Source organism: Cygnus atratus, chromosome 18 (genome assembly GCF_013377495.2).
Source record: "Cygnus atratus isolate AKBS03 ecotype Queensland, Australia chromosome 18, CAtr_DNAZoo_HiC_assembly, whole genome shotgun sequence".
Taxonomy (NCBI): domain Eukaryota; kingdom Metazoa; phylum Chordata; class Aves; order Anseriformes; family Anatidae; genus Cygnus; species Cygnus atratus.
Genome location: NC_066379.1, coordinates 5,019,019 through 5,041,613, shown reverse-complemented (window position 1 = coordinate 5,041,613; position 22,595 = coordinate 5,019,019). Strand labels below are relative to the sequence as shown.

The window sequence follows — 22,595 nt, the reverse complement described above, 5'->3', positions numbered from 1 at the left end:
GGGAGGCATTTGGCCAGCTCTCATCCCCCCCTCCTGCAGCAGCGGGGTGTGCAAGCAGAGAGTGCTCAGCTGTGTCCACACAAGTGGCACAGCACCCACAGACGAAGGTGTTTTTGTTACCACTCAGCCTCTTCCTCTCCCTCCCTTTCCCGGCTTCATTACCCGTTATCTCAGCCTTTAAACAACTGCTTCAGATGCCCACTAAATAATCACATGGCATAGGGTTGGCCAAAGTAGTGCCGTTTATTTTGCTTACAAAACCACATTCAGAAGGCCAGTACTCTGAAGCCTTGCTGGCTGCGACAATGCCTCTCCCAGCACGATGCGGGCAGGCACTCCAGCCAGCAGCAACAGCAGAGCATCCATCCCCGGAGCTGCAGAGCTCTTACCTCCCCTGGCAGGAGGCAGGCACAGTGCTCCTGGCAGAGCTAGGAGCCGCGCGTGCCACAGCCAGGCACTGGCTTGGCACACTGGGACCGTTAAACAGGATCTGCAGCCAGGGGAGCCCCACAGCAGGAGGCACGACTTCTGGCATCCTGCTGCACTGCGGGGATTGTTTGCTTTCTTCTGCTGCTGCTGAGCGGGGCCCAGGGCAGCAACTGGACCCCAGATGTCACAGTGCTCCTTTGGAGGTGTCACAGCGAAGCCACACTGGGGCACAGAAGTGAATCTCATCCTCTCTCAAATAAGCCACCTGGAAGCCAAGTGCCCAGTCCGTCCTTTATCTCTACAGCGAGTGGAGTGACAGCAGCACCTCCAGGACAAAAGTCAGCCTCCTGAAACAAGCTCTGTGTGTCCACCTCCATCCGCTGCAGAGGGAGCCTCCTTAGACAAGGCACCCGGCTCCAAAAGGGGCACCACTATAGCAGTGAGAACCCAACCAGACCAAAACCGGCCCCAGCCTGAGGACCATCTCCCTGTAGAGGGAAAGCCTGGATGCTACTTGGATTCATCCTGGATTCCTCCCTCCTGACACCAGAGCACCTGCAACCACCCACAGCGGTGGCAGCCTGGTCAGTTGGGACTTCTTTGGTGGCATTTTTTTGCTGCTGTTCTCCTGGTCTGTAGAATTTGCACATTTTTTGAAGTGTTGTGAGAGAATAAAGGTACCGAAGGAGGGAAATATCTTTGTGGGGATGAAACTGTGCCTGGAAGTCCAGAGCTAACCCTGGCTCTGGCGGTCTTCTTACTCATCTAGAGGTCTTCTTGAGGTGGTGTTGAGATTTCCCAGGCAATGGCCCTTGCCACACAATCATGATCTCTGGTAGAGCTTAATGATATTCTCATCATGAAGCTTTTTCCACACCTGCTTCTCCAGGTTGAAGTCATGATTAATGTAGAAGACCAGACGTTTCCACTCCTTGTCGTAGTAATGATCTGAGTACTTCTCGTGACCTTCCGTGATGTAGCCATAGGCACTCACCTGTGAAAGATGGAGGGCTCAGTGGGGAGAGATACCAAAAACAGAGGGAGCTAAATGAAATCCTACACAGCTCCCAAACAGGGCGGGAGCTGGGGACAGGGCTGCAAGTCAGGGCTGCTTCCCAGTGGTCCTGCATGGGCATCCAAGATGGACCAGACTGTGAAAAGAGGCTCCAGAGAGCCTGATCTCCTCTCAAATGACTCCCTGGGAAGCATGACAGCCCTCAGGCCCTGTGAACTATACCAGGGTTGTTTCTCTTGTCCTTAATTTGTTCTCTCCCAGCTGAGCAGAAGCCATACACCCCGCAGGCAGATGGCAGTCAGGGTTGGGGCCAGCCATGCTCCGCCCCGTTATCCTGTTCCTGCTTCCAGACTGGGCTGTGTGCAAGAATCACCACGCCCTTACCCGGTCACAGAGGTGCAGGGCAGTCAGCAGCAGGAATGCTCCCGTTGTGGGTCTGTACAGCCGCCAGTAATGTTTTTGCAGACTTTTAGATTTTAAAAACCTGCAGCAGAAGAGAAGAAAGCATGGAGCGGTTGCTGGATGTGCTGGTTCAAGCTGGGAATCGCTTGTCCTCCTTGGCTCGTGTGGCATTTTCCCTCCTTGCAGCAGCCTGTGGCCATGCTGAGCATTTCAGATAAGCCAGGACTGTGCTCACGTGTAGGTAGTGCTGTAAAGCACAAGGCCAGCCCAGAATGATCCCATCCCTCCGCTGAAATATGCAAACCTGCACCGAGCCCTGCTCTGCATCTTATGGAAAGGGTAGGTCATGAGGCAGTGGGGTAACGAGGGGGAGGATTAATGGCTCTAGTACACTGAAGTCGCTCTGTCCTTTGTCCTTCAGTGCAGGAGTGGCTTTGGAGTTCCCCAGTATATCCTCCTCCCCAACCACAGTTAGGAGTGAAACGTCATATAGGAAAGGTGCAGAAGGAGGGTCACAAAACCCACTATGAGCTGCTGTGTTTTGTGCCAGCAGTTGTTAGGAAGGTAGGAGTCAGAAAAAAAAAATAGCATTTGAGCCCTCTGAGCCTTGGAAAGGACCCAAGTCAGAGGGGGGACAGCAGGACAAGCAGCGGAGTGCAAGCCATCTGGCACTGCGTGTGCTATCTATCGAGAAGGCGTAACGCAGTGCTCAAGGAGACCGAAGGGAAAACACAATCAAAGCACAGCACAACGGGAGCTCGTCTTCCTACACCTCCTGGCCACGAGGCCCACAGCTGGCAGATCTTACAGTGACCGTGTCCAGCACACTTGTGAAAAGGACTGGAAACACGAAGCGCAGCCAGGCCAGGTGATTGGGATCCTGAAAAAGAGCCTATTATTGTGCCTGAGGGCACAGCCAATCCCTTGGGTTAAGACAGGATCTCAGGAGAGGAGGACTGTTATAGAGCCTTCCTCCAAGCTGCTGAGCAACGGGGAACATGAAAGGTTGGTCCTGAACTACATCAACTACTCTGTCACTTCAGCAATGCTCTGCCCACACCTAACATTGACACTTGCCCAGGACCTCTTTCGGATGCAGAAAGCCAAACGGTCGGACAGCTCTTGCTTCTCCAGCTCATAGATGAGATGTTTGTGGATCTACCCACAACTACCATGCCCCTGCAATTCCACAGAGCACTTGGCACACTGCTGAAGCTCCCCCCCAAGTCTGCTGGTGTGGTTAAACTGCAGTTACAAGAGTAGGCTGGGAAGAGAGAACCCAGAGAGAGCTGATGCTGGCCACAAAGCACATAGTCCCCAGCTCACCTGTTTTTCATGTATCTGAGGAAGTCTGGGTGAACTACGAGGTATTTGTCCAACGTGAAATCCTCATCGAATCTATCCCGGGGCCTTTGCCTAGAGACAGGAATATGGAGATTCAGGACAAGCTTCTGTATTTCATCATGGCTGAAAAGCATCAGCCCTGATGCATTTGGTGATGAGAGAAGAATCACAAACACTGTTAGGTTATTCTGCAACATTTCTTAGATGGCAAAGCCTCCTCAACCTGTGTTACAGGGGAAGAGATCCAGGAGGAGAAGCAACAACAGGAAACAAATATCTAAAACATGCATGCGTATAGACAAGACTTGGTGAAATCAGGCCTCCATCCATGAGTGGGACCATGTACAGACACCAAATCAGGCAACAGCATGCGTTGCATCCACAGAGCTTTCTCTGAACTCAGGCCACACATCTCTAAACCCAGCTATTTCTAAGGAGATGTATTGGTTACAGCAGTGCTCATAGGTGGGGAGGAAATAAGACGTTTCTCCAGATAAATCTGAAAGAGGAGGGAGGGTTTAACCCAGCTTGACCCTGGCCTGCATCTCAGCAGGACTGAGCACTGTGGAGAGGAAGATGGTATGGCAGAGAGCTCCACGCTGAAGGGTGTAGAGGTGGGGCCAGTTTGATTTACCCGTAGTGGTTCAGGAATCCTTTCCTGATGTCCTTGTTCAGCAGAAGAGCCTTCAGCCACTCATAGTCTCTAGCTCCCTCCAGAAAGTGAATGTATCTGATATGCTAAGAAAAAAAGTGAGCATTAATGAACAGCACAGGAAAGAGACACCCTTTAACACCAAAAAGCAAGCAGGCACCTAGGCTCACTAAGTTTTTCATGCACACATCTGTGATCTTTTAATTATCCCACAGAAGCAGAATGGAGAGGACAGTTGAGGTACAGCTACTTCAACATGCCAAAGGTTCGTGAGGGAGGTCAAACGCTGGAACAAGCTCCCTAACGAGGTGGTTGATGACCTATGCCTGTCAATATTCAATAAGTATTTGGATATTGCCCTTAATAACGTTAACTTTTGTTAGCCCTGAAGCGGTCAGGCAGTGGGACTTGATCTTTGTAGGTCCCTTCCAAGTGAACAATTCTCATCTATTCTAAAGGGCTGGGGTAGGACTAAAACAACTTGCCACTGTGAAGATTTACTCTCAAGCCAAGCTGATGCAGGTTCCCTCACTCCTTGCTAAGGGTAATGCTAAAGGATTAGCTCAGCCCCTTTGCTCGCCATGCATAGAAAGACCAGAACTGAAGGCCACAGACTAACAGCATCCTGTCAAAGCTGTGCAAGCAAACAGCATGGACCGGACTTACTTTTCCCCATGGAATCTTGCTGAACCCTTTGTTTCCCAAGATCTGGAGAGAGGACACGAGGGAGTAGGCTGTGAATCCATAAAAGGAGGTTTTTGTTCCCACATCTTTTTCGTAACCTTTGATTACAGCCCCACTCACCCTGGCCAAGGAAATCAAACAGAGGAGCAGAGTTAGCAGATGACCATGGAAAACCTTAGCATCCATGTATATAACACGAAAAGAGAAAAACCTTTTTGATTTTTCATCTTTTCCTGCCACCACTCATTTTGGCACTTCAGAGTCAGTGCAATTACCTGCTAGCCAGAACAGGCTGTGTATCTTATAAGGGAGCAGCGATCAGATTGCCTTACCGGAACACGTAGTCATGGGAGTCGATCTCCTGGCCCATTCCGGAGTTATTCAGTATTCCTCCATTCCCCACAACAGCACAGCTAATGCACGTTGACACGTTTCTGCTGCTGTTGGCCAGGAGCAGCTGCTGGTGGGGATGTGGGGGCAGCAATGACATGACCTCTTTCACCACTGTGAAGCAAGCATGGTGGAGAGTTAGCATCAAGAGCCTCGGGGATGGACCCAGGGAAACCACCACGGTTTCCCCGATAAGATCCGCCCAGCCTGATGCCTTTGACAGGGAGATCCTGCCAGCCACCAGCTATTTGGCATACAGTTCCTGTGGGAAGTTTGGTGATCCCATCCTGACGTGCCCTGAGGGACTCACGTGAGTAATTGAGCTCCATGAAGCCATAGGGAGGTGCAAAGTGCTCCAGGCGGTCCCACTCGCTGTTGTTGAAGTACCTTTTGTCGGTGAAGAGCATGATGTTAGGCAGAAAAAGATCTCGCAGCCAGTCGGACTTGGCAGCCTTGGCCTTCACTGATTCGGAGCAGGTCTTGAAAAACAAGAAGAAATAATAAGGGCTGATTAGCAGCGAGCTGATAAACCTGTCTGAGTGCCAGCGCATGTGTCTCTGTGTGTGAGAGTACTGGAAAGAACCAGAGAAGCTCCAGTGGTTCATAATCCATCCCCCCCAGTGTCCCCATCACTGTGAACATGATTAACAATTTCAGCATTAGATCAACAATTAGCTGATGGAAAATCACCGACAGGTAAGACAGAATTACTGCAGGTCTCTGGGACTTTCCCCTACAGAACAACAGGCCTGCAACGCTCACATGTTTTTAACAGCTTTGGACCTCTCTACCTGATGCAAAAAACCACCTGTAATGGGTCTAACCTGAATACACCAGATAAGGCCAGCAGTGCACCTCACGAGGCCCTGGCCCCAGGCAACACATGAATCCACGCTCACTGACAAACATGGGGGATCAGGTCACCATTACCACTCCCTCGACAGATAAGAAAAAGCATGCAAACAACTTGCTCAACGTCATAAAGCAATCACAGGGCAGCACACAGCCGATAAGGGAATCCAGGTCAGTTTATTCTCTTAACAAGAGCAGGCTCAGTGCAGCTGGCAAGTGTTAGCCTGCGTGTGCAGATGGAGAGCTCAAGTCCACTGCTGTGGATTTTCCACAGAGTCAGTTTGGGCTTTTTCTTAGACACCTTCACCAAATACTTACTACCGAAAGATAAAAGAAGGCCTAGTGGAAGTGTGCGTCCACCTCAAACCCCCAGCAATGACCAGACATTGCCAAAGCCCTGCGGTGTGCTCCACAGCTGAGCTGGGCTCCGTGCTGCAGGTGATGGTGACATTCTGCCTGTCGCAGCAGCAATGCAGTGAGAAGAACACTGTGGAGGGTTTCATGTTGGCATCGTTTCGTTTGCAGCATGTTTCACGTCCAGAGACGGGGATGTTCCCTGCTGGCTCAAGATGTACTTCTTAAGTACTAGCTGTACTTACTAAGTACTGTCCAAGGCCTGCTCCTCCCTGTGCCTCCACAACTAGGCTGGAGGAATAGCTAACACCAGAGGAACTAGGGGAAGGCTGACTGCACGGGAAACGAAGCAAGTTGGAGTACTTCAAGTCACTCCCTCTCTCCCAGAATTAGCGATCAGGTTTGGGAGCAAGACTCTGTGCGTGATGCCTAGATCCAAATCCTCACTGAAGACCCTCCTGCATGTATTTCCTCCTCTTTCCACCATCATGGAAGGGTTTTTCACACTCCATCAGCCGTTCTGCACACCCAGATGGCCTGCAGCCCCGGTTACAGCAGAAAACGCTCTCAGCTTCCCGCTGTAAGCTATCGTCTCACGTTTCTCTGCCAGCTCCTGCTCTGCACTTCTGCGATGGGCGCACGTGCTCTGCGGCTCACTGGGGAGGATGGGAGCATCTGGGAGCCAGCAGCAGGATCCTGGTGACCTAACCTCGCTGCGTGCAGTGCAGTAATGCTGGGCAGGAGGGGTCAGGGATTGTCTGTACACACTCAGCCTCCTATTTCACCCACTCCCATTTGTATTTTGGGTGACTCAAGCCCAGGAGAGACCAGGAACAAAGATGCACATCCTGCTCTGCAGACTTGATCGTCTGCCAGCCCCTTCTGCTGTGTCTCAGCAAGGCTGGGCCAGAATGAGAGCTCAAGGGTTTAACAGCCAAGCCTTGCATTTAACAGAATCACGGATCTTTGGGTAACAGAAGGGCCAGCCGCTCCTCTCAAGTGGTTCAGTGCGCACCCTGTCAGCAAAAGAATGGCACTCGCTGCCAAGAGGGGCAAATGAAAGATGCCACAAGGGAGAGAGAGCTCAAAAAAAAACCACACCAAAACAGCAATGCTCATCCCAGGACCTTTCATCAGCCCAGCTCAGCTACCTCTGCTCTCTGTACGCCTCCCAGGGCATCCTGGGCACTCTGAGGTTGGGGAACAGGACAACTTTTTCAGGAGCAGCCCCTGCTCCACTGGGAGAGGTCTGAGCAGAACAGCACGGTGCCTGCAGCCCTGGCAGAATCCTGAAGCAACACCTGCATTCACCCTTAATGCCAGCAACATGGTGTATGGCAATGGTAGAAGACTGCAGCATTAAGACCTCAAAAAGGCAACTGGCTCGTCTAAGAGCACTGAGCTAGAATTCCCGTGTTCTGCTCACCTGCCTACACCCTCCCTCCTCCCTGAGCACACGAGCAGTAAAGGCCACTTCCACCAAGGCACAAACACCATCCCCACTCTAGAGATGTCCAGCTGCCTGCCCAGCAGCAGGGGTGCCAAGGAAAACTGCTGAGTAAGCTTTATCACGAGCTACCAGCATAAAATGGGGAACAGAGATAGTATTACACACCTCAACCTGCTCCTGCCTGCTTGCCAAGGACTTTGATACAGTTCATGACTTCATTCCCGATTTAAGGAATTTTGAAATGCTCAAATTTAATTCGAAATTAGTTCCTCACACCTATAGCTTCAAAAAGGAGCTCAGGAAGGAGCTATAGGAAAGGTCAAAAATATGGTCAGAATACGAGTTCAGTGTCGAACTGAAAAGAAAAACACTTGCTTTCAGATTCCATGGCTTTTGAGACAGCCTGGTGGTTGGCACTAGACTTACCATTTCAGAAGATGATATCTATAACATGACCTACACGGGCAATCAGAGGTAGACACAAGAATTAACCAACAGAACAAGACTCCCAACAAACAAGATCTATTTGAAAACTTAGAAGCTGTAGCTGTGCAAGCGCTACTGCTTTGTCAGGTACAACTGTAACATTTGAGATTTCCATCTTTACCAACATATTTTTCTTGTGCTGACCAGGCCTACAGTTGTTCCTATTTAACAAACAAAAAATAAAGCAAGAGCTGTTTAGTGACAGATCTCTTATGATTTGTTCTGCTGTGATGATGGTTCCACGCACAGCAAGAAAATCCTGAACAGCAACTGGCACCATCTGAGTTAGAGGAGCTCCAAATGGGTAAAGAATCTGCCTGCTCTACATACAGGGCGGAAAAGGTGAATCCCCAGCACCTGGTAAAGACTCCCATCTTCCTTAAAATAAACAAGAAAAGTAAAAAAAAAAAGTTATTTTTTAACCATCGGTACTCCAATGGGGCATACCCACACACAGTTTAATTTTTACCAGTACAAATAAAAAACATTAAAAACGGAAACAGTCTCCACCCTACTGCCTCCAGAGCAGGCAGGCAAATGCTTATCACGCATCATCTAATGCTTTTTCTTTGACCTTATTTTGACTCTACACAAGCAACTAAGAAAGCCTCCATTCCTGTGAGACCCTCCTCACCATCCCTCTTTACAGCACAGCACGAGCACGTCAGGTTCCCCACTGCTGCCCAAACTTTTTTTGACTTGCTTTGATAAATACGTACTTGGGTAAGCAGGTGCACAGAGGTGTTCCTGCTCCTGTTCCTCCCCATGACCCTGTGGGGTTTTTTTTTTTTTTTTTGTGTGTGTTTTTTTTTTTTTAGCTGGGCTGCATAAAACAGAGATGAAGGCAAACATGGGGATTGTAAAGCTGAGTCTTTGGAAGAACGCAGACGTTCAGTTTCCCAAGAGACCAGGTGATGGACGGACGGGGTGCCTGCATTAGGACCGTGATTTAGTGCGAGGCACTGACCATCTGCCCACAGGCGTAACAACACCGGGTGTAACGGCACCTAGGGGGCATGCTACACATGAGCTGCGCTGTGTGCCTGTGCAATAGAGCAAGGCACCTAAGAGCAGGATCACCTTGTAGCACACCTAGAAGAAGAGATATTTCCCAGATAAGGCAGATAAGGAGGTCAACAGGGACAAACACACACGGCCATCACGCTTACCGCTGGTGGAGGTGAGCTGTCCAGCAGGTACTCATCCTCGAAATCCCACTGTGGCTCAGACTTGAAGTCAGCAGCCCTCAGTCTCTTCTTTTCTGTCACTGCAGCAGCCTGAGTCACTGGTCTTACGGTTTTCACTGACACAGAAGGCTCTTTTGGCATTGTTTTGTCTTTGGTTGTGTTGTCTTCATGAGCTACCTTCACCCCAGAGGATGGTTTCACTGTTGTCTTCTCTTTGGCTCCCTCTACCCTGGGAAGTGATTTCGGTGTTGTCTTTTCATTTACCCCTTCCTTTACCCCTGGAGTTTGTCTCACCACTGTTTTCTCCTTGTTTTCCTCCACCTTAGGGGCTGGTTTCACAGTCGTCATCTCCTTGGCTTCCTCCACCTTGGGAAGCGGTTTCACTGTTGGCTTTTCCTTAGCTTCCTCTGCCCCTGGAGCCAGTCTCGCTGCTGTTTTCTCCTTGTTTCCCTCCACCCTTGTGGCTGTTTCCACTGTTGTACTCTTGATTCCCTCCACCTCAGAGGGTTGTTTCACAGTCACCTTCTCCTTGGCTTCCTCCGCCCCGAGAAGTGGTCTCGTTGTTTTCTTCTGCTCCTCTTCTTCCCAACTTGGTGTCCTCTCAGCTGTACCTTGTTCAAGCCTTGTAGTGTTTCTCTCCAAACCCACCTCTGAAATTCCGCTATTACTGGAATAGTCTGAACCTTGTTGCTCCTGGGTGTCCACTTGTAGCATAGCTGGGGCACGTTGGAAAATACTGAACTGCCTGAATGTAAGCAAAGGAAAAGCAGACACATCACACACACACAGCAGATTCCAGCACATTTCTTTTGCTCTTGACTTTGCACTTCAGAGCAAACCTGCAACCGAGTTTCTGCAGGGAAGTAACACAACACATTCTTCTCTGCAGGATGCTGCCTGAGTTCAATTTCATTTACATATTTGCCACACCAAAGTGTTATTCAAATTCCTGTACCATTCTGTCCTGAACTCTGTTCATCTCCACACAAAGCATGCTAATCTAGGAGACTACATACTCCTCTTTGGCATTTAGCTCATGAATTATCCTCCACATTGGCAGCAACTGCAAACCAGCAGAGAATAGCAGTGGGCAGGACACCCCGGCAATGTCCGCAGGGCACTGCCGAATTGTGTTTCTGAGATGCTGAGCTCGCGACATGGGACACATCGTGGAGACAGCCACCTGGTGCTCTACCTTCTTTGCCAGCAGAGCCACGTGCTGCAGCAGAGTACGAAGATCTGAGGGGATTCAGAAAGGGAAGTCTGATAAAAAGTGAAATTCATTCCTTTACCATATGTCACTTCTTTTACACAGCTTGCACTTACAAGATTGGAAATTACAGCCATAAAATAGTCCTATTGTTACCATTTTCTTTATAATCTTGCTTTTGTTAAACTTCGTGTAGTCGGTGATTGCCCAGCCCTCTAATTTGTTAAGACTTCTCTGCAAGGCCTCTCCACCCTCAAGGGAGTCAACAGCTCCTAATTTAGTATCACCTGCAAACTTACTTACTATGCATTCCAGTCCTGCATCCAGATCATTTATAAGAACATTGGAGAGGACCAGACCCAAAACAGAGCCCGAGGGAACCCCAGTAGTGACTGGCCACCAGCCTGCTGTAACCCCATTGATACAGCTGCCAACAGCAGAAGAGCCACCTGCAACAAGAAGATTGAGCCAAAACCCAGAAAAATAACCCAGGCAAAAAGCAGTGGGATTTTGTCCCAAACATTCCTTCTTATCTACACATAGTTGAAGGGTGGAACAGGAAAAAGGAAATTGAAAAAATGCTGCAGCTGATCTCGTACGTATGGCAAAGCTTCTCAGGATAAAGCAGCGGAGTTGTGGCGGGCTGATTTCACACTACGTTTGCCCTTTGCATGATGCACTTGTTTGCATGACGCAGTTGTTACATGACACTGTGGGCTGCTTCCAAGGTGATAAATGGGAAAAAAAAAAAGCAACTCTACAGAAAGCAGGCTGGAGAGAGCAGCTTGCTGCTGAAGCTTCAGAGCAGTATGCCATTCATTCAAGTGGTTAGGAAATTACCAGCCTAGGGAGACTTTTAAAAATCAGTTTTTATCAGATACTTGGAACTTTCCAACACCATTTCTATTGGAAAGACATTCTGGTAAATGGCTTATCAGCTCTTCCTCTACCTCCTCTCTTTTAGCCAGTTTCAGCCAAGTACACACTATCATAGTGCTTCATGTTTAAATGTGCCACTGCATGCTACCTAATAAAAGGGAAGATTTTATTTATGTAAAGAGAAGTTCATTAAGGTAGTACTGGCAATTCTTAAATCCCTGGATGATTTTCTGTTGTAATTTTAAGAAGATGCTTAAAATTTTAAAATTAAAAGGCAGAGGACAATGAAATGGGACAGTGTGACAAACCATTCACCCCACACGTGTTGTCTCATGGGGAAGAGATTCCATTCTAGCTTTATTACACTTCAAATTCAAATACTAAGCCAAACAGAGAGAAAAATGCAAAAATGCGGGCCCTTCATATCCAAAACCTTGCTTCCTGCAGTCAAACCCATGTGGCTTGTGCCTACACAGGACCTTGCTCTCCCAACCAACACTTTAAATCCGGACAACTGGTCAACCCCGCCCACCAAATTTCAGGCTCTAGAATCCAGCTGGCAAACAGCTGTAGAAGCATGATGATATTTACTGTCATTTTCCTTTCCAATTTACAGAGTCCAGGAACAAATAGAAAATAAAACCATTACAATGATGCTTGCTGTATTTTACGTTGCCCATAAAGGTACAGAAATTGAACAGATAACCACATAACTACGCATGTCTTGTATTTTATCTAAAATTTCAAAAATATGGATGTTTTCAGTACCTGGAACAGGTACAGGTATAGCAGGACAAAATGGTTTAAAGAAGCTGGGCATGGAGACGCAGTTCTTGTCCCACCTCTGCCACTGATGGGCTCTTGTGACCAAAGACAACTCACTTCACATATCTACACCTCCACTTTCTCTCCTCCCCATGTCCCTTGTGCAGACTGATCCCTCCAAATTGGTACCTGTCCTCAGAGAATGGTTTTATAACTCATTTGTGCTGAACTAGCCTGTGTTCTCAGCCTCACCCCTCCTGCCTGCCACCCCAGAATTGGTCCTGAGAAGTCGAGGGGAAAAAGCAACCCACCTAAGATGAGCTCATTGGGGAGCTGGGACCACCCGGGGGTGGTGGGGAGGCTGGGGAGCAGTGCTTCCTATACACAGCACAGGGCACCAACATGAGAACGAGCCGTGTTTGTAGTAGGAAAGGCTCAGTTATCTGCTGTTTTCATGCAAGAACTAGCTTCTGGACAACAATACCAGGGACATACTACTGTGGTCTACACTGCAATTCCCTCCACACCAATTCTAGTAGGATTTACTTAATCATTTATATAAAAATAATATTTATATTTATCATGTCTGCATGACATGAGTGTCCCAATACACTGCATATTTGTATTAGATGAAGAATTAAATGCAGAACTCACTTTAAACATAAAGGTATCCCAGCAAATCAATCCCAGTAATGCAATCTGGACTAGTACTGAATGAGGTCCTTACAGGAGCCACCAGGTAAAAGCAAATACGGTGCAGTGCCAAACTATGAAAACACAGACTCAGTAAAACAAAAGCTGCTTTCTTAAACAGCAATGCAAGGAAACACTAGAAGCTGGTGATCCAACAGAAGAAAGTTTCTGACTGCGAGCTTCTAGCAGCGTGCTCTGATTGTATACAACGTGGTTTACTAAAGCAAAGCGGGCACCTAACTCACGTCGGAAGTGCAACTTCCAGGGTAAAAGGAGAGAGGAATGAAAGAGCATATCCAGACAGCGTGTATTGCAAAGAAGCTGGGCTCTTACCTGAAAATGCTTTTCTCCAAGCCAAACAAGGAGCTTAAATTAGTAACGGTGAGGAAAAGTAACATTAAGCCAAGAAGCCCAATGAAGGCTCTGGGAGCTATCAGAAGCTTTCTGATGAAAAAAAACATGGTGAGATGCCTGGGAGAGACAAGAGGCTCTGCTGCTGCTGCCCAGAGGTGCTTGCTAGGCAGCGCTTTCCACAGGTATGTGGAAGGAGTGGGCTGGTCTTCTCTCTGGGTTTCCCTATGAGAACATGCACACCCTCCCTGCCGACGTTCCCGGACACTTTGCACACAGATCCAACTTCTCAGACCAGACATCCACCTTGCATTGCTCCCGACTATCACCCTAAACTTACTGCAACACGGAGCGGGGAACAAAACACCTTTTACTGCAGCCAAGGGAGGTTTCCTCTATTTTCCTCAGTGAGGTTAGTCTGGTGTGAGAAGGAAACCCTTCACCTCGAGTCCGGGGATTAAAGTGGGAACATTTGTGTGAATTAGGAGAGTACCACACTTTGCAGACAAAGAAGCTAGCTTTCAGACCACCACCTGCCCAAGGGCACAGGAAGATTTTCAGCATAGCCATAAACAGATCTCTGCTCTTTTCTTCTTGCTGAAACTGCTTGTAGCTCCAATCTGAAGCCAATCCCTGCCCCAAAAAGCTGATGGCTAGATACACATCTGTTTTACCTTGTGACTGCTTTGCTACAAAGTTGGAGTTGGACTCCTTGCAAATCCACTAGAGAGGAGGAATTTGTGTTTGAAGACAGCTTAGTACTCAGCGCTTTGCAGGGCTGGGCGCAGTCAGACAGTCCCCTCCCTCTCTAACAAAACTGACCTGCCTTTGAGGCAACTGGAAAAACTGCAATCCGGCATTTCAGTTGTTTGAAAAGAATCAACTGCATGACAAACTTGTTGCACGGGCTTGCCTGAGGCTCAGGTTCCCAAGCTGTCTCAGGAACAAGCCACTTGAGCTCTGAGCCGCTTGTACAGGTAGCAGTAACTTGTGCTCTCCAGCTGCTCTTCTTTTGAAGCTCTCAGTCAAGTCTCCTCCAGTACTATGGCTAGGACTGGGCTATTACTTCTGGCTTTTGAGCTCTCAACCCATCACTTCACAATGATCACTGACTGGCGAGAAAATGACAGCACTGAAACAGGACACAGATGAATTTGGGTCTGCGGCTTGTTGCAGAATTCAGAATTGGATCCTCCCTCGTGACCCCCACAGTACAGCTACCTGAAATTCAGTTGATTTCAAGGAAGCATTTAATATATCTGAATTTTTATCCCATGAAACATTTCATGTTTCTCATGCATGAATTTTTATCATGGACAGACAACTGCCTTCTACACTACTGTCTTTACTAGGACCCTGATCATTTGGGAACTAACCAGTACAAACAGGCTTTGCTCATCAATACTGTCAGGTCAAACAAAGCTTCACTGATGCCACGTGCATGTAAAGCCCTCCAAGGGTAATGAATCCCTGCTGCAACCTTGGGGGTTCACACCCCACTTGGAGTAGAGCAAACAGGACATTCAGATCTAGGATGTGCTGCTCCTCATTGACATGTAGCACCTGACAATCTTCATGTCTTGACCTCTCTTCTTCATGAAAATCAGCAGTTTGCCTAGAGATTGACTTCTGGCAGTCCAAAATACATCTCCCCACTAGCAGAGGGAAAGATGAGCACAGATGAACAACAGAGATGTAGTTTTACATACTACAGCAAACGGCTATTTTTACCCATGGGGAGCAGTTAAATATTAACCCTAACAGTTGAAATGGAAAAGGTTATATGGCCTCTTACCACAGAAGTTGGTTTGTACAGCTCTTATCAATAATTAAGCTCAGATTGAGATTTTGTTGCCAACATCACAGTTCTTAAAAGCTAACATTCACACTGTTACTGAACACACAGAGAGATGAAGATACATGGAGAGCTTTAAGTTACAAGGAAGCCAATCAGATTTCACACCCACCTTGTACCCATCCGCACATCAAAGTAAAGAAAAGCTGCAAGGATTCCCTGTACCAGGATGCATCAGCAGATGCATTTCTCTACTGCCCATAATTGCAGGTAAATGAATGTCTCTGGACTTAAGTGCAAAACATCAGTTATCAGAGGGCCTAGGAGAGAAAAGTTAAACAGCAAGCAAGGTGCTAAAAGTCCTTGAAGAAACATGGGGGAGGTTGTTAGTCCAGGCTATAACCCGTCTTCCATCTACAGCGAAACATTTCATCCTTCCCAAAGTGATCTCAAGATCAAAGGAGATCTGCTGAATAATTAGAGGCATTGAGAAGGGAATCAGCCATGGTATTGTCCTGCTCCTGGACAGCCCTCAGGAGCTCCAGGCAATTCTGGAGAGATGGGCTACAGATCTGCGTGTGCAGCAGGCAAGCAGCAACTCAGTGCTCACAAGATCCCTTCCAGTGACAAATACCAGTCCTGACATGCACCGTGTATAGCAGTGGCTTCATTTTAGCCTTCCTTTTTCAAGTCCTAGGCATTTTCAGGCATACCGCTTGGAAGAAGCTGCTTGTGTGTGACTATAAGGCTTTTATTGTTAGCAGGATCCCAAAGGGAAATTCTGGAGGCAGCCAACGTTTCCCTTCCAGCCCTTCCATGTAACATTACTGCGAAACCAAGAGCCACAAGGGAGAGCAAGATTCCTATAACCAGAAAAAAAAAAAAAAAAAAAAAGACAGCTTTCTTTGCTTTTAAGGAACTGTGCTGGCAATTGGTGAACATGTCTGTAGTACTCTGTGTTCAACAAAGACTGTGCTTGGGGGAATATCCAAATCTCTGGCAGGCAGAGTGGCCGAAACCAGGCTTGCTAAGCAAAACATACAGCTTTCACCTTCTTGTATTGGTGTGAGAAAAAAAAAAAAAAAACGCCCTCAGAGACTACCGCCTTGGACTTCCATGGAACATTATTTCATCATCTTTCCACCCCCACGACTGGATTCAGCCTGTCATAGCTCAGCCAGGCTGGCAAGCTTAAACACAAGGTCAGATTAGTAGATGGGGCTGTGCACGAACTCTCATCCAAGATTAGGGATGACCTTAGTGAAAGCACAGGCCGAGAACAGAGCTGCTCCATTAGATCTCTGTAAGAAGTATGACTCCCAAGAAACACTGGCCTCACAGCCCATAAAAACTGCTCTCCGTTGACCTCCACAGCCAGGGAGATAATTAACAAGACTGCACCTGACACAGCAGCTGGCAACACCTCAAGAGCCATAGGCCAGATATCAGCTTCCTTCTGTAAACGAGAGGTTGTGTGCGCTTCTCTGCAGCCCTACTGGCAATCCCAAGAGATGCTGCTGCTCTTATAGTGCCGAGACTCCCAGCTCTGGTACAACCGCTCCGTGTTCAGCGTGTCCAGCTACCAACATCGGTGCCTACAGCAGAAGTTCTTCTGTTCTTTAGCACTGAAAACAAGACTTTTTTCTAGGAAACTCTATCCGGGACCATCAAGTGAAGATGGTTCTCTTAGCGCTTTTCCATCTATAGCATGCCATTTAATTCCAGATCCACTTAAACACATCCTTAGTTACACCCTGGACAGATAAAAAGCAGATTTGCCTGTTTTGTTGTGTTTTTTAAACAAACTATCTCAATTAGATTTTAAGCTGCGTGTGTTGTGGCTGCCAGCTAGAGTCTGAGCTACGCCAACAATCTGAGTGCAAGTTTTTGAGGGCTGTGTATCAAATCTTGTTGACTTTCCTCTGCCCTGTGCACTTACCATCCAAATGCCTCCATGAAGTCAACATCCTTTTGTCTGTCCCATCCCAACAGGAAGCCTAGCATGTCACCAGAGAGCTGACAGACAGAGACACAACTGACACCACGTCACAGCTGATTTGTGGGTTTTGTTTTTAGTTTTGTTTGTTTTTCCTTCACAACCTATTTGATGGAAAGTTAAAAAATATTCTGTTCCTTCCGGGGAATCTCTGAGAAACCTGTTCCCTCAGCAGCAGGACAGTATTGTAGACAGGTGAGCGTCAAATTTATTGAACTTATGGTTAGCTGGCCCCCTTACCAGAAAAACAGCCTTTTTAATTCCTGCCTCTCACAGCTGCCAGGAACAGGAACATTCCAGGATTCTCTGTTGCTCTGGAGAGGGAAACATAAGGACCACAAAACCTACATCCCCCTCCACACCCCTGATAAGACATGCAGGCACACCTCTCAGCATTTCACACCTGGCTGCAAAAATCAGGATCTGCACAGCTGTGAATTCATAGAATGGGTTGGGTTGGAAGTGACCTTAAAACTCATCTAATTCCAGCCCCCGGCCATGGGCAGGGACACCTCCCACCAGACCAGGTTGCTCCAAGCCCCATCCAACCTGGTCTTAAACACCTCCAGGGATGGGGCAGCCACAGCTCCTCTGGGCAGCCTTTGCCAGTGCCTCACCGCCCTCTGAGTTAAGAATTTCTTCCTTATACCTAATCTAAACCTACCCTCTTTACTTCTGTGTCCTTCTTGTGGTGGGGGCCCCAGAGTTGAACGCAGGGCTCCAGATGGGGTCCCATGAGAGCAGAGCAGAGGGGCACAGTCCCCTCCCTCGCCCTGCTGCCACACTGCGTTTGATGCAGCCCAGGGTACAGCTGGCTTTCTGGACTGCAGGCACACATTGCCAGCTCATGTCGAGCTTCTCATCAACCAACACCCCCAGGTCCTTCTCCTCAGGGCTGCTCTCAATCCATTCTCTGCCCAGCCTGTGTTTGTGCTTGGGATTGCCCCAGCCCAGATGCAGGACCTTCCACATGGTCTTCTTGAACCTCGTGAAGTTCGCACAGGCCCACCTCTCAAGCCTGTCAAAGTCCCTCTGAATTACAGAATCACAGCTGTGCAGGTCTACTGCTTCTGAAGCCAGAAGTCAAATAATTCTTGGAAAAGGCCTTTCCCATACTCTTCCCACTGACTCACCATCAAAAACCATCACTCTTGACCTCTGGCAGGACAACTGTGCTGCTTTTCACTCCAAAGGATGCTAAGTACTACAGGAATGTACCATGTAAGCCTGCTTCCTGAGTGGTGTAAATCATCATGTCCCTGCCTTACAACTGGAAAACTGTGGCCTCACAGTGCCTTCCCCTGTGTCCCTGACAAATGCATCAGAAAAGTGCCTTCACGCTGTTAGCTGCAGGAGTAGCAAGGACAGGGGGTCCCGTGAAAAGTTAGATGGGTTTCCTGCTGGAAATCACATGCTTTTCTTCCCTTCTCTCTTTCATACATCGTCTTCTATTCAACAGTTCTTCTCCTGTTCTATTTAGAAACCTAGAGATCCTGTGCTACTTTTCTCCATGTTACTCCCATTAACTTGGCAAAGGCTTTTGCCAGCCAGGGAGAGAAGGTGACTCTTTGCCACCCCAGCTGCACATCAGCTATAAAAATCACAGGCAAAGAAGTTGCTGGGCAGGAGAGCAGCACGCTGCTACTTTAGTGGAAATGTGAGATCCTTGTGCTCAGGAATGGCATACCATTCTCTCCCAATTCCCTGGAAGTTACTTAGGATCTTTTCAGTTGGGGTTTGCCTCGCAGGCCTTAGATCTCAAGGAAGGTTTGCACAGTCTCAGCCAGGGCCAAGATCATCATCCAGTCAGTTTCTAAGAATGCTGTGTGATGACATTATACATCTCTTCCCATAAACTGCATTTCCTAAAGACAGGTGCTCCTCCAGTGAAAACCATGGCACAGAGAAATCAAGCAGGACATACGCTGGGTCTGTTTATCCCTAGTTCTGCGGCTTGCACCTTGAACCTGGTTTCCCCGTTCTTAGTTATCAAATGAGAATGATCGAGACTCTAACAGAAACAGTCTAAGCTGTGTTGTTAACAGGATGATGCCAAATACTGGTGGCCTTCAGCCCTTGTGCCAATCCCCACTAGCCTGCACTTGGAGCTCTCCCCTCCCTGTAGCAGGCATTTTGCTCTGAGACACTGCATGCCTGTTCTTTGTAGAGCAAGTTACTCACGCCACACAACCCCAGCAACGAAGGCTGGAAGAGACATCTCATGCAGTCCCTAGGCATCACACTGATATCTGAACCACACCCACGGGTCCAAGGAGATATGAGCTGCAGTTTGTTTATTGTTCATTGCTAGTGTTTTCCCTCCCTCTCCCTAATCAATCCACAACACTGCATCACACTCCAGTGTGTAAACTGTAAAAAAAACTCTATCCAGTTTTTTATGATACCAATCTTGTTCCACTCAACCTTTCAGCTTGGTTAATGTCAGAGTTCATGTCTACCCCTTGATTTTCTAACCATAAGTAAAGAGCAGCCCGATTTACTTAAAATAAATTAATATTTGGTAAGTCAATGCACAAAACAATCAAGAGCAGACACTGAGAATCCCTTGTCCCAGTGGCTGTCCTTGATCTCAGAGGTATTTTCCAACCCAAATTACTCTATGAAAATAAGGACTTTAGAATATAACTCCTCTGGTTGTTCATCAGCTTGTGCTGTTCTGTGGAGCAGTATGGGAAAGCAGCCTGAGAATCCAATAGCATATAACAAGAGTTGGGTTTATAACGTTTATGTAATTTGTCCTAATGCACTTGTGTATTACCTTACTGTGTTTCCTTCAGTTGGTACTAAAACACAGACTTTACAGCAGGAGTACGACCAGCCATGCTCCAGCACCACAGGTTTCCAGACAGAAGTTCCCTGAAATAAGCAGAAAGGAGACAGAGCAGTAAAAGGCAGTTAAACACATGAGAATTTAACCAGGACGATGCCAACAGTCCTGCTTTTGCCCAGAGCTACATGGATTTCTTTTCGGTTTTAGCTTCATCTAGACACTGGTGGCTCTACCACAACATGCTGAGAACCCTGATGGCTGAAGCCACAATGCTCTAGATTTGAGAGCTGTCTCAAATCTGAAGTGGGCTTTTTGTTTTGCCACTGCCAAAATATTTCACTTGTTGTTCAGCAGGTCTACCTATGAAAATCATTTGGATGACGACAAGTGTCCCACAGATACATTAGAATAACTACACTGTTTCCTGGATGGAACTTTGATAAATACAATTTGATTTCAGAATCAGAAAAATGTACATTGTCTTTTGGTTTAATTGCTCTCTCTCTTTAAAGATAAATAGTCATATAAAAGATAATAGCCAGCATTTTATTTGTGGTTTTTTTTTTTATATGGTTTGCTATCTAATCTGTTCAGGAAATAAAAGTACTTCCTGTCACGTCATATGATTAGCCTTTGGTTTGTTATCCTGCAAAACAATTTATTGCCTAGGGACTTCTTATTAATTGCAATAGTTTTTCTACAAGATCATCTCCTTCAGTTGTTTATTTTTCCCTGTTGAACACTGTATTCAGTGAATACAAAAATCAACAAAAATGGTATCTTAAGGCTGCCTGATCTCGTGTCAGGGACTCTGGGTTAGATACACTCAGTCACAGACACCCATTCTACCTGCCTGCTTTGCAAACTGCACCTGGAATGCCAAAATCAAGACAGGCTCAGTAGTCACCAACATTACCGGGGTTTTCCTGAAGGGCAAACCGAGTCACACTCATACCTGCAAACTCTCAGCCACCAACTATATAAAGCTGGCTTGAGTCAGAGTCCACATGATGAAGTTCTGTTTCGACACCCCAACTGGCAGGTGGAACTGATGCACAGAGAAGAGAGCAGAACTGGCAAATAACATACCCTTCTTACCCCATCCCTTCCTAAGTGCACTGAAACAGGACTTTACAAACCAGGCTTGTCAATACTGTCAGCTAAGTGACCTGAGGAGCACACTGTCAGTCTCCCAGCCACACCTTTCTCTAAATTAACCATCCAAAGGCCTGGAGGATCACTCACGGATATTTTCTGATTCTTACAAAGAACGAAACAGACTCAAAAAACGAAAAAGACTCAAAAGAACGAAACAGACTCAAGGACACGAGAGAGGCAACAAACGCAGAGCAACCTGCCATCTGTTCGATTCGTTTAGAGAGGGAAGGGAGGTTTGAACGAGTTGGTCTTGGATCACACCTCTGCTATCCCACCACATGCTGACGCCCTAGGTGGAGGGGACAGAACCTGACCGCTGCCATCATCACTTGCTCTGTCCCCTTAGGACAACATGATGGATCAGTCTCAGGCTCCCAGATCCTAACTCCACTCCCCCACAGACATGGAAACAGTCACTTGTTCTCAGTTGGGGGTGGTCAGGGGGTGGATATGGCTGCAAAGGGCAAGGTAAAGCCCACCATTTTGTGGTAAAATTAGCAACAGGGATCTGCCCCATCTCTTGTTGCAGAAAGGCGAACAGAGACATCAACACCATCTCCATGGGCTTTTCAGTATAAATATTATCCAACTGTCACACACAATGTCGATCATCCCCGAGTACAGAATATCCACGAGCAAACAAGGATGACAGTTCACCCTTTGTTAAGAACCCATTTGCCACAAAGGGCTAAAGGAGGAGCTGGCAAAAAGAACGACTGGCACCAGAAAGCAGGTGACACTCCTGCTGCCCCACAGGAACCCACCTGGATCGGCTGCGTGTCTCAGAGCAGGGAGCCGCTCACCAACACCACAGTCAGCAGGATTTCACAGCATCCGACTGTGCTTCATCCCAAGCAGAACATTTCAGCGGTGGGTGCTTCCCTGGAGGCATTTCCTCACGGTGAAAGAGCAGGTCCAAGAGCCAACGACACCAGGTTTTCTTTTTATGCCTGTATCACACAGAAATTCCTGTTGAAATTACTTATATTCTCAGTTGCATTAACATCAGGTTTCTTCTCCTAGTTTTGCCCTCTGATGTGTATGTTATTTGTGAGACCAGCTACAGGAGAAAGCTTGGGACTGAAATCCCCTGCAGGTTTCAGGGCAGCACAAAGGGCTGCTGGATCTTCCAGTTGCCTGAATGAGGTATTATAACCAAAAATATACCAATATATATACTAATATATATACACCAAAATACCAATAACTATGCAAGCAAATAGCCAAACGGAAATCCTTCCACCTCCACTGTGCCGACAGAAGTTTTTAGAAAACAGAGGTGCGCAGGAAAGCGTGCAATTTCCTCAGGACATTTTAGGGAACTGTCTCATCAACCCAGTCCCAGCATTGCTAATTTAACAGTGAGATTGGAGGGCTGTTGAAACTGGCAGGGCCTACACAAGGGAGGGGAGAGAAAGACTAAGGCCCAATACCCGTGGGTTCATGGGCAGCCTGAAAATAGCTGAAAGAAAATCTCCCCATAGAAACAAGTTTTCAGAATATCACTTCCCCTATTTCAGAATATCACTTCCCCTATTTCAGGGTGACTGGGATTCATATGCCTTAGTATTTGCCCTCTTCATACAGCTCTATCCTGCCACAAGGACAGCAGATATGAGACAGGAATCCTTTATTGCAAGACAAAAAAAACCACAGTCCATATAGGAGGAATTGGCAACACCTAGCCTACAATTTTCATGCAGCGCTGCCTG

At 47.4% G+C, this 22,595-nt stretch overlaps 1 protein-coding gene across 1 annotated transcript; it reads right to left on the bottom strand.

The window, feature by feature from the left end:
- Window positions 1–224: 224 nt before the first annotated feature.
- On the bottom strand, window positions 225–20,638 carry ST6GALNAC1 (ST6 N-acetylgalactosaminide alpha-2,6-sialyltransferase 1). The gene is made up of 10 exons (XM_035570560.2): window positions 20,579–20,638; window positions 19,714–19,811; window positions 9,228–9,990; window positions 5,227–5,395; window positions 4,859–5,030; window positions 4,509–4,647; window positions 3,825–3,928; window positions 3,173–3,262; window positions 1,829–1,928; window positions 225–1,423 (listed from the first exon to the last, which is right to left on the bottom strand). Exons 1-10 carry the CDS (start codon window positions 20,636–20,638, stop codon window positions 1,253–1,255), a joined length of 1,866 nt encoding a protein of 621 aa, XP_035426453.1. The 3' UTR covers window positions 225–1,252.
- Window positions 20,639–22,595: the final 1,957 nt, after the last annotated feature.

Coding starts and splice junctions, on each gene's coding strand:
- ST6GALNAC1 (XM_035570560.2), bottom strand. CDS start 20,638: ATGTTGGTGACTACTGAGCCTGTCTTGATTTTGGCATTCCAGGTGCAG. Junction 9,991..19,713: donor ACTGAAGGAAACACAGTAAG/GTAATACACAAG, acceptor GCTTACATTCAG/GCAGTTCAGTATTTTCCAAC. Junction 1,929..3,172: donor CTCAGATACATGAAAAACAG/GTGAGCTGGGGA, acceptor CTTCTGCTGCAG/GTTTTTAAAATCTAAAAGTC.